Source organism: Oncorhynchus tshawytscha, linkage group LG11 (assembly GCF_018296145.1).
Source record: "Oncorhynchus tshawytscha isolate Ot180627B linkage group LG11, Otsh_v2.0, whole genome shotgun sequence".
Lineage (NCBI taxonomy): Eukaryota > Metazoa > Chordata > Actinopteri > Salmoniformes > Salmonidae > Oncorhynchus > Oncorhynchus tshawytscha.
Genome location: NC_056439.1, coordinates 13,031,224 through 13,044,950, shown reverse-complemented (window position 1 = coordinate 13,044,950; position 13,727 = coordinate 13,031,224). Strand labels below are relative to the sequence as shown.

At 40.5% G+C, this 13,727-nt stretch overlaps 1 protein-coding gene across 5 annotated transcripts in view; it reads right to left on the bottom strand.

The window, feature by feature from the left end:
* Nucleotides 1-248: 248 nt before the first annotated feature.
* Nucleotides 249-13,727, bottom strand: part of LOC112234391 (arfaptin-1-like) — a 45,862-nt gene continuing 32,383 nt past the window's right edge. For all 5 annotated transcript variants that reach the window (XM_024402475.2, XM_024402477.1, XM_024402479.2 and 2 more), the window contains 4 exons: nt 13,581-13,727; nt 5,504-5,661; nt 4,993-5,167; nt 249-2,325 (listed from right to left, as the gene is read on the bottom strand). The exon at nt 13,581-13,727 is cut by the window's right edge and continues 75 nt beyond it. In XM_024402475.2, coding sequence (XP_024258243.1) covers nt 2,170-2,325; nt 4,993-5,167; nt 5,504-5,661; nt 13,581-13,727 — 636 coding nt within the window. In that variant the 3' untranslated portion in view covers nt 249-2,169. The remainder of the gene's footprint in view (nt 2,326-4,992; nt 5,168-5,503; nt 5,662-13,580) is intronic.

Genomic DNA, 13,727 nt, shown 5'->3' with positions numbered 1-13,727 from the left:
ATAGAAAACAAGCTACACCAATGTGCACTTTAGGTTTTCTTAAAAAGATGACACCAGAAAATATCTTTATTTATATACTGTAGCTAAGCCTTCTCAATACCAGCCACTGGTGGCAGCACCACATGAAGCTAAATAATCCAAATCTGTACACACAAATCATACAAAGGCACCGAATGCAAAGACATTGTGAAAATATAAAATGCCTGCGCTCGATTATTGCAAACATACAAAAACATCAAAAGGAGCCATTTATGAAGAAAACATTTTATTATTTTCCCCCAAAAGACATTGCACAACATTCAGAAACCTGTTTTTGAACTCAACATCTGTTAATCAGCATGAGAAAAATGCCCCATGGCTTCATTCATATGCCCTTTAATATATCTAAGATAAAAGAGGAAATTACAAATATATATATTTATCTATGCTTACATCATGTCATTGAACAACAGATTGATATACAATACACACACGCTGTTGTACAGCAGGAACGGTACTGTAGGTAGAAGACAGGAAGCCCTGTGGGCAAAAGTGGTTGCAATACCGTCATTATGATGTCTTTTGTGAACATTATGGTCAGTATTCAGAAAATAACTATTCAAAAGGTTAGAAGCTCAAGAAAAGGATGCTGGTCTTTCCTATGTACAAGAAGTTTTTCAAGTCCACTTTCATTTAGGTTTCATCCCATATACAGTTCTTACACAAGTGTTTTTTTTGTCTCATAGTACATAAATATTATATACTTGAGAGGATAACGTTTTAAAAAGTGACTGCAATTGGAAAGTCAAGGGAATCACCCTATTTCACTGTCACATTGTGCTGTTTGTGCCATTAACTAGCATAGAAATTGTCGTTGTACAATGCCAAGACTGAACTTTTGTTGCTCTGATTCCAAAATGCAAACATTTACGTTCTCGTTTAGCATACAGGTTAGTTTTAAAGCAGATAAGTCTCACTCTTTAATTAGCAGCTAAATCGCTAGCTGTTTACTCGTATTTACCTCCCTTCTCAAATGCGGTAAAAAGGATTCGACTCACACGGCGTGGTAATAGTGAAATGGGACAATTGAGTGGTTTATGTTGGTTTGGAGTGTATGTAATGTAGGTATGTTTGGTCCATTCTTTATCCATCTACTGCTATGTGGTCCTGAAGCTGGCAGTGTGAGGGCAAAGTTTAGCTGAAACACCAGACAGAGTGAGAGAGTTGTACATAAAACAAGGCACATCAAGTTCACGTGGTAAGGCTGGTCCTTCAATTTCTCTGGAATTACAAAATGTTCAATTCAATAATTAATATTGTCCATCATATACCCATGATTAAAGTCAAATACAAACACAAATGGTTAACACTACTTGAACATCATTACTGCAACATAATAGCACCATAAACATGACATTAACACTTCTTATAAAATGCCCAGCGGCGCTATTCATTACAGTACAATGACAAACAGTGAAAACCAACCATCTAATCTACGCTATCGAATTCCAAGGCTGCGGTAATCATTTCCTACAGTCATACACTGGGTATAACAGGTGTCACACAAGCTTATGATACATCATGTAAATTTAATGATGCCTATCATTAGTGTTACTTCATCAATGGGTGGCCAGACTTTTACAACAAGTGGAGATAAATTATCCAACTGGATGCAGAGCCAAATAGAAGACGGACATTTTGTCCCCAAAATGTCTCTGCGGTATCAAGCTACAACAATAAAAAGCTGGAGTAAAAAGGCCATACACTTTTCAAAATGTATTTAACATTTCCGTGCTTCTCACTAGATTTGTCAAATCAACCCCAAAAAGTGAATTTCCCATGATTTGAAAAGAACTGCAACAGTTCCAAGTTAAAAAGGGAACGAGAGAAAGAGTGCCACTTCACGATTAGAACAACGGTCAATGGATTTCCTTGTACAGGAAGAACAAGAGAAAATAGTAGAAAACAGAACTTACAGTTTATCAAACAAGAGATTGACAAATATTTTTGTTTTTTAAATTAATTCTTTGTCTTAGTGTTGCTTTGCCTAAAAACCTTTTACAATCATGAAGAAAAGTAGGAGGAAGAGGCTGTCAAGGAGCGGAGAGCGTTTCCTGTTGCTTCACAGTAATTCTGGAGCCTCTCCAGACCAAACCACAGTGGATTTTTTGGGAGGGGTGGGTCGGTTGATTAGTGCTCCTCCAGCCAAGATGGCGTATCCCCGCCGGGCATTTTCAACTTGATGTGGAACTGCTTGAGCGTCTGATCCAGCTGCTGCTGGTTTCCTGCATAGTATGCCGCGATGGCATTGTGGAAGAGGATCAGCTGGTTGTGCAACACTTTCACCTGGGAAAGGGGTCGGAGAAAGAACAAAAAGAGGACATGAGCACTCACACCAGAGTAAACAAACACATACCCGAATTTAATGCCTGTTGAAGAACTGTGTAATGGACAAGTTTGTTTTGATACAGCAAATATCCCAGCAGACTTTTCAAGACTTTTTAGAGATTCAGCCAACCTGGCCTCAGAACATTTTGTATTATTCTGTATGTAAATCAGAGACACTCCATTTAATATGACATGTCACGTACGGTATGTATTAATTTGTGGCTGTACATTATCCATTTCGTATGATATGTTACGAATTACAATTTTCGTTTTTACCTTAAGTAACCATACCAAACATAATATATCTTACAGTTTGAGTGTCCCGGATTTGGTTTTTACTATGTTAGGTCTAGTCAATGAGACCAGGCCGACTTGGCAGTAATGATGAATATTTTCCTGAAGATGTATCTAGTTTTAATAATTCATATTTATTCAGAGAATCCCAGGAAATAATGCAAAAATTGAAGGTGCACATTTAAAACCAAGATATGGTCACTGTGCCACGGTTCACCCTAAATAAAAAGGGCTCTGCACCACGTTGTCGGGCTTGGCTACGCCACTATGTAAAGATTTCAGAGCAAATTAAACTGATATTTAGTAATGATAGTTACTTTATCTTTGATCGCCAATGACATTGTGAATCAGGCCGTTCATAAATTCAGAGCGCTACCATGTTCCTCAATTAATTCAGCACATTTCAGCAGTAGGCTCTCGACACAGTTCGCACTCAGGACGCACCCTGAGTATAGCGTTATCGAATCATACAAACTTTGTAACAAAACTTTGTAACAGTCAAACAAAAGTAAAATGACCAAACTTGCTAAGCTTGCTAGATGGTAAATGCGTGGTAAATGTAATAGCGGTATTTTGACACACAGGCAAGAGACGTGCTTTGACAATACAATCTATGAATCACAGAATAAAGTTAGGAATTTTCATGCGAGACAGGTGTCAGGATTTTGGTTTCAGTGGGAATGAATAGGAAAATAGCCTAGGCTCTAGGTGAAAATATAATTTCCCCTCATGCCTCTCTGAATTGTTAGCAGACTTAATGTCTGTGACAGAGATGCCCATGTAGTAAATTTGGCATAGGCCTATAACATTTGTGACTGTCTGAAGAGTCACAATGAAAGCTCAAAGCAGCACTCATTTTATAGGCTATACTGTGCTGTTTATTAACTGCATTTGGGTTGCATGTGCGGTCGGTCCGGCAGTGTCAATTAGGCATGTGCTTTGAATTTATGATGACTGTGTGAAAAAAATACGCCAGGCTAAAGAAAGTTTCCATGCGACAACCTGCTTGGATAATGTGATATTTTATTTTTGGCTAATCTGCCGATGCGCATGTAGTGTATTTTAACCTCTTTCAGCTAGGGGGCACTATTTTTATGTTTGGAAAATTAACATTCCCAAAGTAAACGGCCTATTTCTCAGGCCCAGATGCTAGAATATGCATATCATTGACAGATTAGGATAGAAAACACTCTAAAAAGTTTCCAAAACTGTCAAAATATTGTCTGTGAGCATAACAGAACTGATATTGCAGGCGAAAACCTGAGGAAAATCAAACCAGGAAGTGGCTTCTATTTTGAAAGCTCTATGTTCCATAGCCTGCCTTTGCTCCATTTAAAGGGATATCAACCAGAATCCTTTTCCTATTGCTTCCTCAAGGTGTCAACAGTCTTTAGATATATTTTCAGGCTTTTATTTTGAAAAATGAGCGAGAAAGATAACCTCACGTCTGTGGATAGCTGGGTGTTCGCATGAGTTTTGCTTGCGCAACAGAGTGGTGCAGCCTTTGTCTCTCCCTCTCCTACTGAAAAATTATTATCGATTATACTGTACATTTTAAAAACAACCTGAGGATTGATTATAAAAAACATTTGACATGTTTCTGTGGACATTACGTATACTATTGTGAATTTTCGTCTGCGTTGTCGTGACTGCTCGAGCCTGTGGATTTCTGAACATAACGCGCCAAACAAATGGAGGTATTTTGAATATAAAAATAATCTTTATGGAACAAATGGAACATTTATTATGTAACTGGGAGTCTCGTGAGTGAAAACATCCAAAGATCAAAGGTAAGCGGTTAATTTTTATTGCTTTTCTGATTTTCGTGACCAAGCTACTATGATGCTAGGTGTTCATAATGTTTTGTCTAGTGATCGATAAACTTACACAAACGCTTGGATTGCTTTCGCTGTAAAGCATTTTCAAAATCTGACACGACAGGTCGATTAACAAAAAGATAAGCCGTGTTTTGCTATATTGCACTTGTGATTTCATGAATATAAATATTTTTAGTAATTTCTTTTAAATGTGGCGCTCTGCAATTCAGCGGTTGTTGATGAAAATGATCCCGCTAACGGGATGGGTTGCGTCAAGAAGTTAAGGAAAAATATTGTAATTTCCAAGGTTATTATTTCGGGAAATGTGAAGTGTTCCCGAGACAGTCCCAGGATCCTGGTTACCCATGTTAATCCCTTGACAGCAAAGGTTCCAAGACAATTACATCCTAGTAAGGATGCAAAATTTGGTCAAATGTATTCTGTACTAGCCCTTGAAAAGACGAAGAATACTCATGTCTCCTGAAATGGCAGCAAAAACTAGCTTCTGAAGTACCTTGTTCTCTTCCAGGAATTTGAGCTTGACGGAGACGTCGTTGCGCATCTTCTCATACTTCTCGCGGTGGATCTGGAACTGTTGCTGGGAGTGTTCTATCTTGGGCAGCGTGGTGGCATCCCGTGGGCCCAGGTTCAATTCCTCCAGGTCTGTGCGGTACGCGTCGAACTCAACTCTACAGGGGGTGTCAAAAACCAGACGAAAGTCAACTGCATACTCTTTTTTTTCACTTGCCAACGGTCAACATTTTTCCAGACAACGAGGAGTTGGTTATACAACAAACAGATCTGGGACCAAGCTAGGGGTAGTAACACGACCAACAGCCAAACAAAATCCTACAAAACATTGATGAACCCCCCCAAAACACTAACTTGGACATGGCAATTTCCTAAACTGAGTCAATTTCAGAAAATGACTAGGAATAACGTTTGCTGTCAAAATGTTCAAAAAGAGGATGCACGTCAATCAACGAGTAACAGTAAACCAATTTAAACTGATATTCTCATATTACCTGGCAATTTCATACTGTTTGATGTTAATCATAGTGTCCTCAATTGTTTTGTCCACCAGTGTGTTCACACTGGCAATGAAGAAGTTGATTGCTCCCAATAGGGTCTCCCCATTTTTGGACAAAAGTTTTTGAGTGTCAGCATTGTAGCCAAACTCCTCCTGAAAGACAAGATTACATCACACACTTTTTAGACAATTCAATAAGATAACTACCATAGAACAATTATATTATCTGAGCAAGCATAGTATCATTGAATATGATCAAAATACTAATTCCCTAAAATATGATGCATTTCCTAAAGAGATTAATGGATATTGAGTGACCTCTCAATCAAATAAAATTGTATTTGTCACATGCGCCGAATTACAACAGGTGTAGACCATACCGTGAAATGCTTACTTACAAGCCCATAACCAACATTGCAGTTAAGAAAACACATTCTAAAAAGTAACAAATAAAATTAACATAATTAAAGAGAAGCTGTAAAATACACTGCTCAAAAAAACAAAGGGAACACTAAAATAACACATCCTAGATCTGAATGAATTAAATATTCTTATTAAATACTTTTTTCTTTACATAGTTGAATGTGCTGACAACAAAATCACAAAAATTCACACTCAAAATTAAAGTGGAAAACCACACTACAGGCTGATCCAACTTTGATGTAATGTCCTTAAAACAAGTCAAAATGAGGCTCAGTAGTGTGTGTGGCCTCCACGTGCCTGTATGACCTCCCTACAACGCCTGGGCATGCTCCTGATGTGGCAGATGGTCTCCTGAGGGATCTCCTCCCAGACCTGGACTAAAGCATCCGCCAACTCCTGGACAGTGTGTGGTGCAATGTGGCGTTGGTGGATGGAGCGAGACATGATGTCCCAGATGTGCTCAATTTGATTCAGGTCTGGGGAACGGCCGGGCCAGTGCATAGCATCAATGCCTTCCTCTTGCAGGAACTGCTGACACACTCCACCCACATGAGGTCTAGCATTGTCTTGCATTAGGAGGAACCCAGGGCCAACCGCACCAGCATATGGTCTCACAAGGGGTCTGAGGATCTCATCTCGGTACCTAATGGCAGTCAGGCTACCTCTGGCGAGCACATGGAGGGCTGTGCGGCCCCCAAAGAAATGCCACCCCACACCATGACTGACCCACCGCCAAACTGGTCATGCTGGAGGATGTTTCAGGCAGCAGAACGTTCTCCACGACCTCTCCAGACTCTAGTGCTCAGTGTGAACCTGCTTTCATCTGTGAAGAGCACAGACAGGGCGCCAGTGGCGAATTTGACAATCTTGGTGTTCTCTGGCAAATGCCAAACATCCTGCACGGTGTTGGGCTGTAAGCACAACCCCCACCTGTGGACGTCAGGCCATCATACCACCCTCATGGAGTCTGTTTCTGACCATTTGAGCAGACACATGCACATTTGTGGCCTGCTGGAGGTCATTTTGCAGGGCTCTGGCAGTGCTCCTCCTGCTCCTCCTTGCACAAAGGCGGAGGTAGCGGTCCTGCTGCTGGGTTGTTGCCCTCCTACGGCCTCCTCCACGTCTCCTAATGTACTGGCCTGTCTCCTGGTAGCGCCTCCATGCTCTGGACACTACGCTGACAGACACAGCAAACCTTGCCACAGCTCGCATTGATGTGCCATCCTGGATGAGCTGCACTACCTGAGCCACTTGTGTGGGTTGTAGACTCCGTCTCATGCTACCACTAGAGTGAAAGCACCGCCAGCATTCAAAAGTGACCCAAACATCAGCCAGGAAGCATAGAAACTGAGAAGTGGTCTGTGGTCACCACCTGCAGAACACTCCTTTATTGGGGGTGTCTTGCTAATTGCCTAGAATTTCCACCTGTTGTCTATTCCATTTGCACAACAGCATGTGAAATGTATTGTCAATCAGTGTTGCTTCCTAAGTGGATAGGTTGATTTCACAGAAGCGTGATTGACTTGGAGTTACATTGTGTTGTTTAAGTGTTCCCTTTATTTTTTTGAGCAGTGTAATAACGAGCCTATTATATACAGGGGGTATTGGTACAGAGTCAATGTGTGGTGGGGGCACCGGTTAGTCAAGGTAATACAGTGCCTTGCGAAAGTATTTCGGCCCCCTTGAACTTTGCGACCTTTTGCCACATTTCAGGCTTCAAACATAAAGATATAAAACTGTATTTTTTTGTGAAGAATCAACAACAAGTGGGACACAATCATGAAGTGGAACGACATTTATTGGATATTTCAAACTTTTTTAACAAATCAAAAACTGAAAAATTGGGCGTGCAAAATTATTCAGCCCCTTTACTTTCAGTGAGGCAAACTCTCTCCAGAAGTTCAGTGAGGATCTCTGAATGATCCAATGTTGACCTAAATGACTAATGATGATAAATACAATCCACCTGTGTGTAATCAAGTCTCCGTATAAATGCACCTGCACTGTGATAGTCTCAGAGGTCCGTTAAAAGCGCAGAGAGCATCATGAAGAACAAGGAACACACCAGGCAGGTCCGAGATACTGTTGTGAAGAAGTTTAAAGCCGGATTTGGATACAAAAAGATTTCCCAAGCTTTAAACATCCCAAGGAGCACTGTTCAAGCGATAATATTGAAATGGAAGGAGTATCAGACCACTGCGAATCTACCAAGACCTGGCCGTCCCTCTAAACTTTCAGCTCATACAAGGAGAAGACTGATCAGAGATGCAGCCAAGAGGCCCATGATCACTCTGGATGAACTGCAGAGATCTACAGCTGAGGTGGGAGACTCTGTCCATAGGACAACAATCAGTCATATATTGCACAAATCTGGCCTTTATGGAAGAGTGGCAAGAAGAAAGCCATTTCTTAAAGATATCCATAAAAAGTGTTGTTTAAAGTTTGCCACAAGCCACCTGGGAGACACACCAAACATGTGGAAGAAGGTGCTCTGGTCAGATGAAACCAAAATTGAACTTTTTGGCAACAATGCAAAACGTTATGTTTGGCGTAAAAGCAACACAGCTCATCACCCTGACCACACCATTCCCACTGTCAAACATGGTGGTGGCAGCATCATGGTTTGGGCCTGCTTTTCTTCAGCAGCGAACAGGGAAGATGGTTAAAATTGATGGGAAGATGGATGGAGCCAAATACAGGACCATTCTGGAAGAATGGAAGACCTGAGACTGGGACGGAGATTTGTCTTCCAACAAGACAATGATCCAAAACATAAAGCAAAATCTACAATGGAATGGTTCAAAAATAAACATATCCAGGTGTTAGAATGGCCAAGTCAAAGTCCAGACCTGAATCCAATCGAGAATCTGTGGAAAGAACTGAAAACTGCTGTTCACAAATGCTCTCCATCCAACCTCACTGAGCTCGAGCTGTTTTGCAAGGAGGAATGGGAAAAATTTCAGTCTCTCGATGTGCAAAACTGATAGAGACATACCCCAAGCGACTTACAGCTGTAATTGCAGCAAAAGGTGGCGCTACAAAGTATTAACTTAAGGGGGCTGAATAATTTTGCACGCCCAATTTTTCAGTTTTTGATTTGTTAAAAAAGTTTGAAATATCCATAAAATGTCGGTCCACTTCATGATTGTGTCCCACTTGTTGTTGATTCTTCACAAAAAAATACAGTTTAATATCTTTATGTTTGAAGCCTGAAATGTGGCAAAAGGTTGCAAAGTTCAAGGGGGCCGAATACTTTCGCAAGGCACTGTATGTAGATATTCCATGAAAAATCTGCCGTCTCCAGCTACAATAGTAATTTACAACATTAACAATGTCTACACTGTATTTATGATCAATTAGATTTTTTATTTTAAAAATGGACATGGACATTTCTAGGTGACCAAACTTTTGAACGGTAGTGTACATTTAATCATTATAACATTCCCATCAAGGGTTTCCAATTGAGAGCTCATAGATCAAATAACAATTCAGACAGTAACATTTAACTTCCAACCATGAGTTGTGCTTTCTTAAATCTAGAAACATGTTTATTTAAACCTTTAATAGAAATGGAAGTCTTAACTCTTAACAAACCAATGTCTATGCCTAAATGTCACAGCAAATAAAAAATTTGACAGACTTACTCATTATAAAACAGAAGGATGTTAAAAAAAATCTAAGATGAAACATGGCAGTGCTACCATCTTAAAAACAGAACATTGAAACACAAACACACACACACACACCTTTCATTAGGCAGCAGTTGGGGATGTGCATAAATCCCATTACAATAAAGAAAGAACATGAAGTTCAGGACCCACCCAGTTTACTGTTCCCAATTGCCTTTAAATCTGACAAGGGTTTTAGGTTGCTATCATTTACGCATAAGCAAATACTTAAAAACATGTATTTCGATTAAATGCGCCGAATTAAACGTGTGGAATTTACCATGAAATGCTTGATAACAAGCCATTTCCAAACCATGCAAAGTTAAAAAAGTAAGAAAAATGTGCTAAAAAAAATAAGGTAATATTAACACAAAATAACAACAACAAGACTATGTACAAGGAGTACCGGTACTGAGTCAATTTGCAGGGGTACGAGGTATTTGAGGTAATGTGTTCATGCAAGTAGGGATAAGAAAAGTGACAAGGCAATCTGGATCAGGGGTTGGAACCGGTTCAGGGAACATACAGTGGGGTAAAAAAGTATTTAGTCAGCCACCAATTGTGCAAGTTCTCCCACTTAAAAAGATGAGAGGCCTGTAATTTTCATCATAGGTACACTTCAACTATGACAGACAAAATTAGAAAAAAAATCCAGAAAATCACATTGTAGGATTTTTAATGAATTTCTTTACAAATTATGGTGGAAAATAAGTATTTGGTCAAAAACAAAAGTTTCTCAATACTTTGTTATATAGCCTTTGTCGGCAATGACAGAGGTCAAACGTTTTCTGTAAGTCTTCACAAGGTTTTCACACACTGTTGCTGGTATTTTGGCCCATTCCTCCATGCAGATCTCCTCTAGAGCAGTGATGTTTTGGGGCTGTTGCTGGGCAACACGGACTTTCAACTCCCTCCAAAGATTTTCTATGGGGTTGAGATCTGGAGACTGGCTAGGCCACTCCAGGACCTTGAAATGCTTCTTACGAAGCCACTCCTTCGTTGCCCGGGCGGTGTGGTTGGCATCATTGTCATGCTGAAAGACCCAGCCACATTTAATCTTCAATGCCCTTGGAAGGAGGTTTTCACTCAAAATCTCACGATACATGGCCGCATTCATTCTTTCCTTTACACGGACAGTCGTCCTGGTCCCTTTGCAGAAAAACAGCCCAAAAGCATGATGTTTCCACCCCCATGCGTCACAGTAGGTATGGTGTTCTTTGGATGCAACTCAGCATTCTTTGTCCTCCAAACACGACGAATTGAGTTTTTACCAAAAAGTTATATTTTGGTTTCATCTGACCATATGACATTCTCCCAATCTTCTTCTGGATCATCCAAATGCTCTCTAGCAAACTTCAAACGGGCCTGGACATGTACTGGCTTAAGCAGGGGGACACGTCTGGCACTGCAGGATTTGAGTCCCTGGCGGCGTAGTGTGTTACTGATGGTAGGCTTTGTTAATTTGGTCCCAGCTCTCTGCACGTCATTCAGTAGGTCCCCCGTGTGGTTCTGGGATTTTTGCTCACCGTTCTTGTGATCATTTTGAACCCACGGGGTGAGATCTTGCGTGGAGCCCCAGATCGAGGAAGATTATAAGTGGTCTTGTATGTCTTCCATTTCCTAATAATTGCTCCCACAATTGATTTCTTCAAACCAAGCTGCTTACCTATTGCAGATTCAGTCTTCCCAGCCTGGTGCAGGTCTACAATTTTGTTTCTGGAGTCCTTTGACAGCTCTTTGGTCTTGGCCATAGTGGAGTTTGGAGTGTGACTGTTTGAGTTTGTGGACAGGTGTCTTTTATACTGATAACAAGTTCAAACAGGTGCCATTAATACAGGTAACGAGTGTAGGACAAAGGATCCTCTTAAAGAAGAAGTTACAGGTCTGTGAGAGCCAGAAATCTTACTTGTTGGTAGGTGACCAAATACTTATTTTCCACCATTATTTGCAAATAAATTCATAAAAAATCCTACAATTGGATTTTATTTTCTCATTTTGTCTCTCACAGTTGAAGTGTACCTATGATGAAAATTACAGGCCTCATCTTTTTAAGTGGGAGAACTTGCACATTGGTGGCTGACTAAATACTTTTTTTGCCCCTCTAACTGAAAACCGTAAAATAACTAAATGTTTGGGAGGAACAGAACCAGAACAAAAGTGATCTATACTGTTGCCGGGAACAGAAACGCTATTTTAAAAGCATGGAAACGGGTTAATAACCTTATTTTACATTCCGGCATTTATCTCCAGTCCCACAAAAAAAATCTAACAAAGCACCTATGAGTGACAGTGAGGGCTTTGCAAACTTATTAGTGTCTGCCTGCCTGCCAGCTGAAATTCTTTACCAGTGTGTGTAGGCTACCTCCCCTCCCTCCGAAGCATGCAGTCTACTGTAGTTACTGACGTTAAAGGCGTGATTAAAAAATTTGGGAGGGGGATTTTCAAATTAGGGAACAATGGATTAACTTTTTCAATTCTGGTTAAGGATACTACCGATATCACATTTTACATTGGATTTATTAACTACAAAAGTATTTTTTATTTTAATTCTGGTGCCACTCCACACACACTAGCTAGCGCTGGTCTAGCACTTGAAAACTCTAGCCACTTTATGGAACTGAGAGTGATGATCAAAGGCTAGCTCTGGTCCAACGTTAGTTAAGCCAACTCTGAAGTTCAAAGACATTCAAACTTTCTTCAAAGACGCCGCTCCTTCGTAGATATAATTCTGTGGGTCTAATTCAGATCATGCATGTCATAACATGCCCATTGCTTCATGCCCAGCGCTCTCCTCGCCCTTCAATACACTTGTCTGTCCAATGCATTTACATATCTTGCCCCCTCCATAGCAAGCTGCTCTATCCACTGGTGAAGTAATTTAATGTAAAAAAAATTAAAATACAATGATTTCAAAGGTTTAAAAAGGAACAGAAAGAACCTATATAAACCATTACTTTTTTGGGGTTCGAACTGGTTCATAACTTCATTTTGCTGGTTGGAACAGTGGAACAAAAGAAAATACGGTTCTGTTCAGAACAAATCGATTGGGAAATAATTTTGGTTCCAACCCCTTGTCAGGATGGATAGATACACTGCTGCTACTCTGTTTATGTGAAGAGTGTGAAAGTGTGTATTGGTGAGTGTAGCATCAATATGCATGTAGGTGTTTTTTGTGTGTATTGAGCGTATACAGTGTGTGTGTGTGTGTGTGTGTGTGTGTGTGTGTGTGTGTGTGTGTGTGTGTGTGTGTGTGTGTGTGTGTGTGTGTGTGTGTGTGTGTTGGAGTGCCAGTGTAGTATGTGTGAGTGTGCATAGAGCCAGTTCAAGAGAGTCAGTGCAGGGGGAAAAGGACATTTGTTTAGTATTTCATACTATTTCAGTGTACATCAATAACGCATTTACTACAAACAATAAATGATGCATCATGTATGAAACAGCTAAGTCACATAACAGTTCTGGCTTTGCATGAAGTGGTCTGTCTTAAATCCATTTTATATGGAGACAAATAAAAACAATTTATCGAAGGCTTTTAGTGCGTTTGAGAATTCAACACAAGTGAACCCACTCAGAATTATCCGCACTGAGGCAACCTGAAGCAGCTCAAGTAAAAAAGAAAAGGGAGAAAATCACTGACTGATCTGACAGGTGAAAGCAAAATAGTGGAAACCTATCCAGTTCTTTCACCTAGCTATCAGGGGTTATGAAAAAAAAGTGATGAGGAAAGGAAGTCATTTCAGAGTATTGACAAAGAACCAGCAACAGAAATGGCCATCCTTACAAGGTATGCCCCAAACCACAGATCTAGGAAGAGGTTACTTTACCCCCAATCCTAACCTTACATTAACATTACGGGCATAAAGAATTTTTTTTAAATCCTGTATCAGTGGTTAGTGTCAACTCCTTCAACCTACTCCAGCTTCAGGTTCCTCGGTAAGGTCAAAGTAAAAAAATTAATAATAATAAAAAGAGTGTCTGACTCACATGGAGCTCCGGCGACTTGAGGCCGAGGTCAGCGAAGGCGTCGCCCAGCTGCCGCTGAGTCTGCATCATCTGGGTGAGCTGGTTGGCCAGAGTCTGGGTCAGCTTGACCACGTGCTCGTACTTGCGCTTGTTGTCGCGCAGCACTTC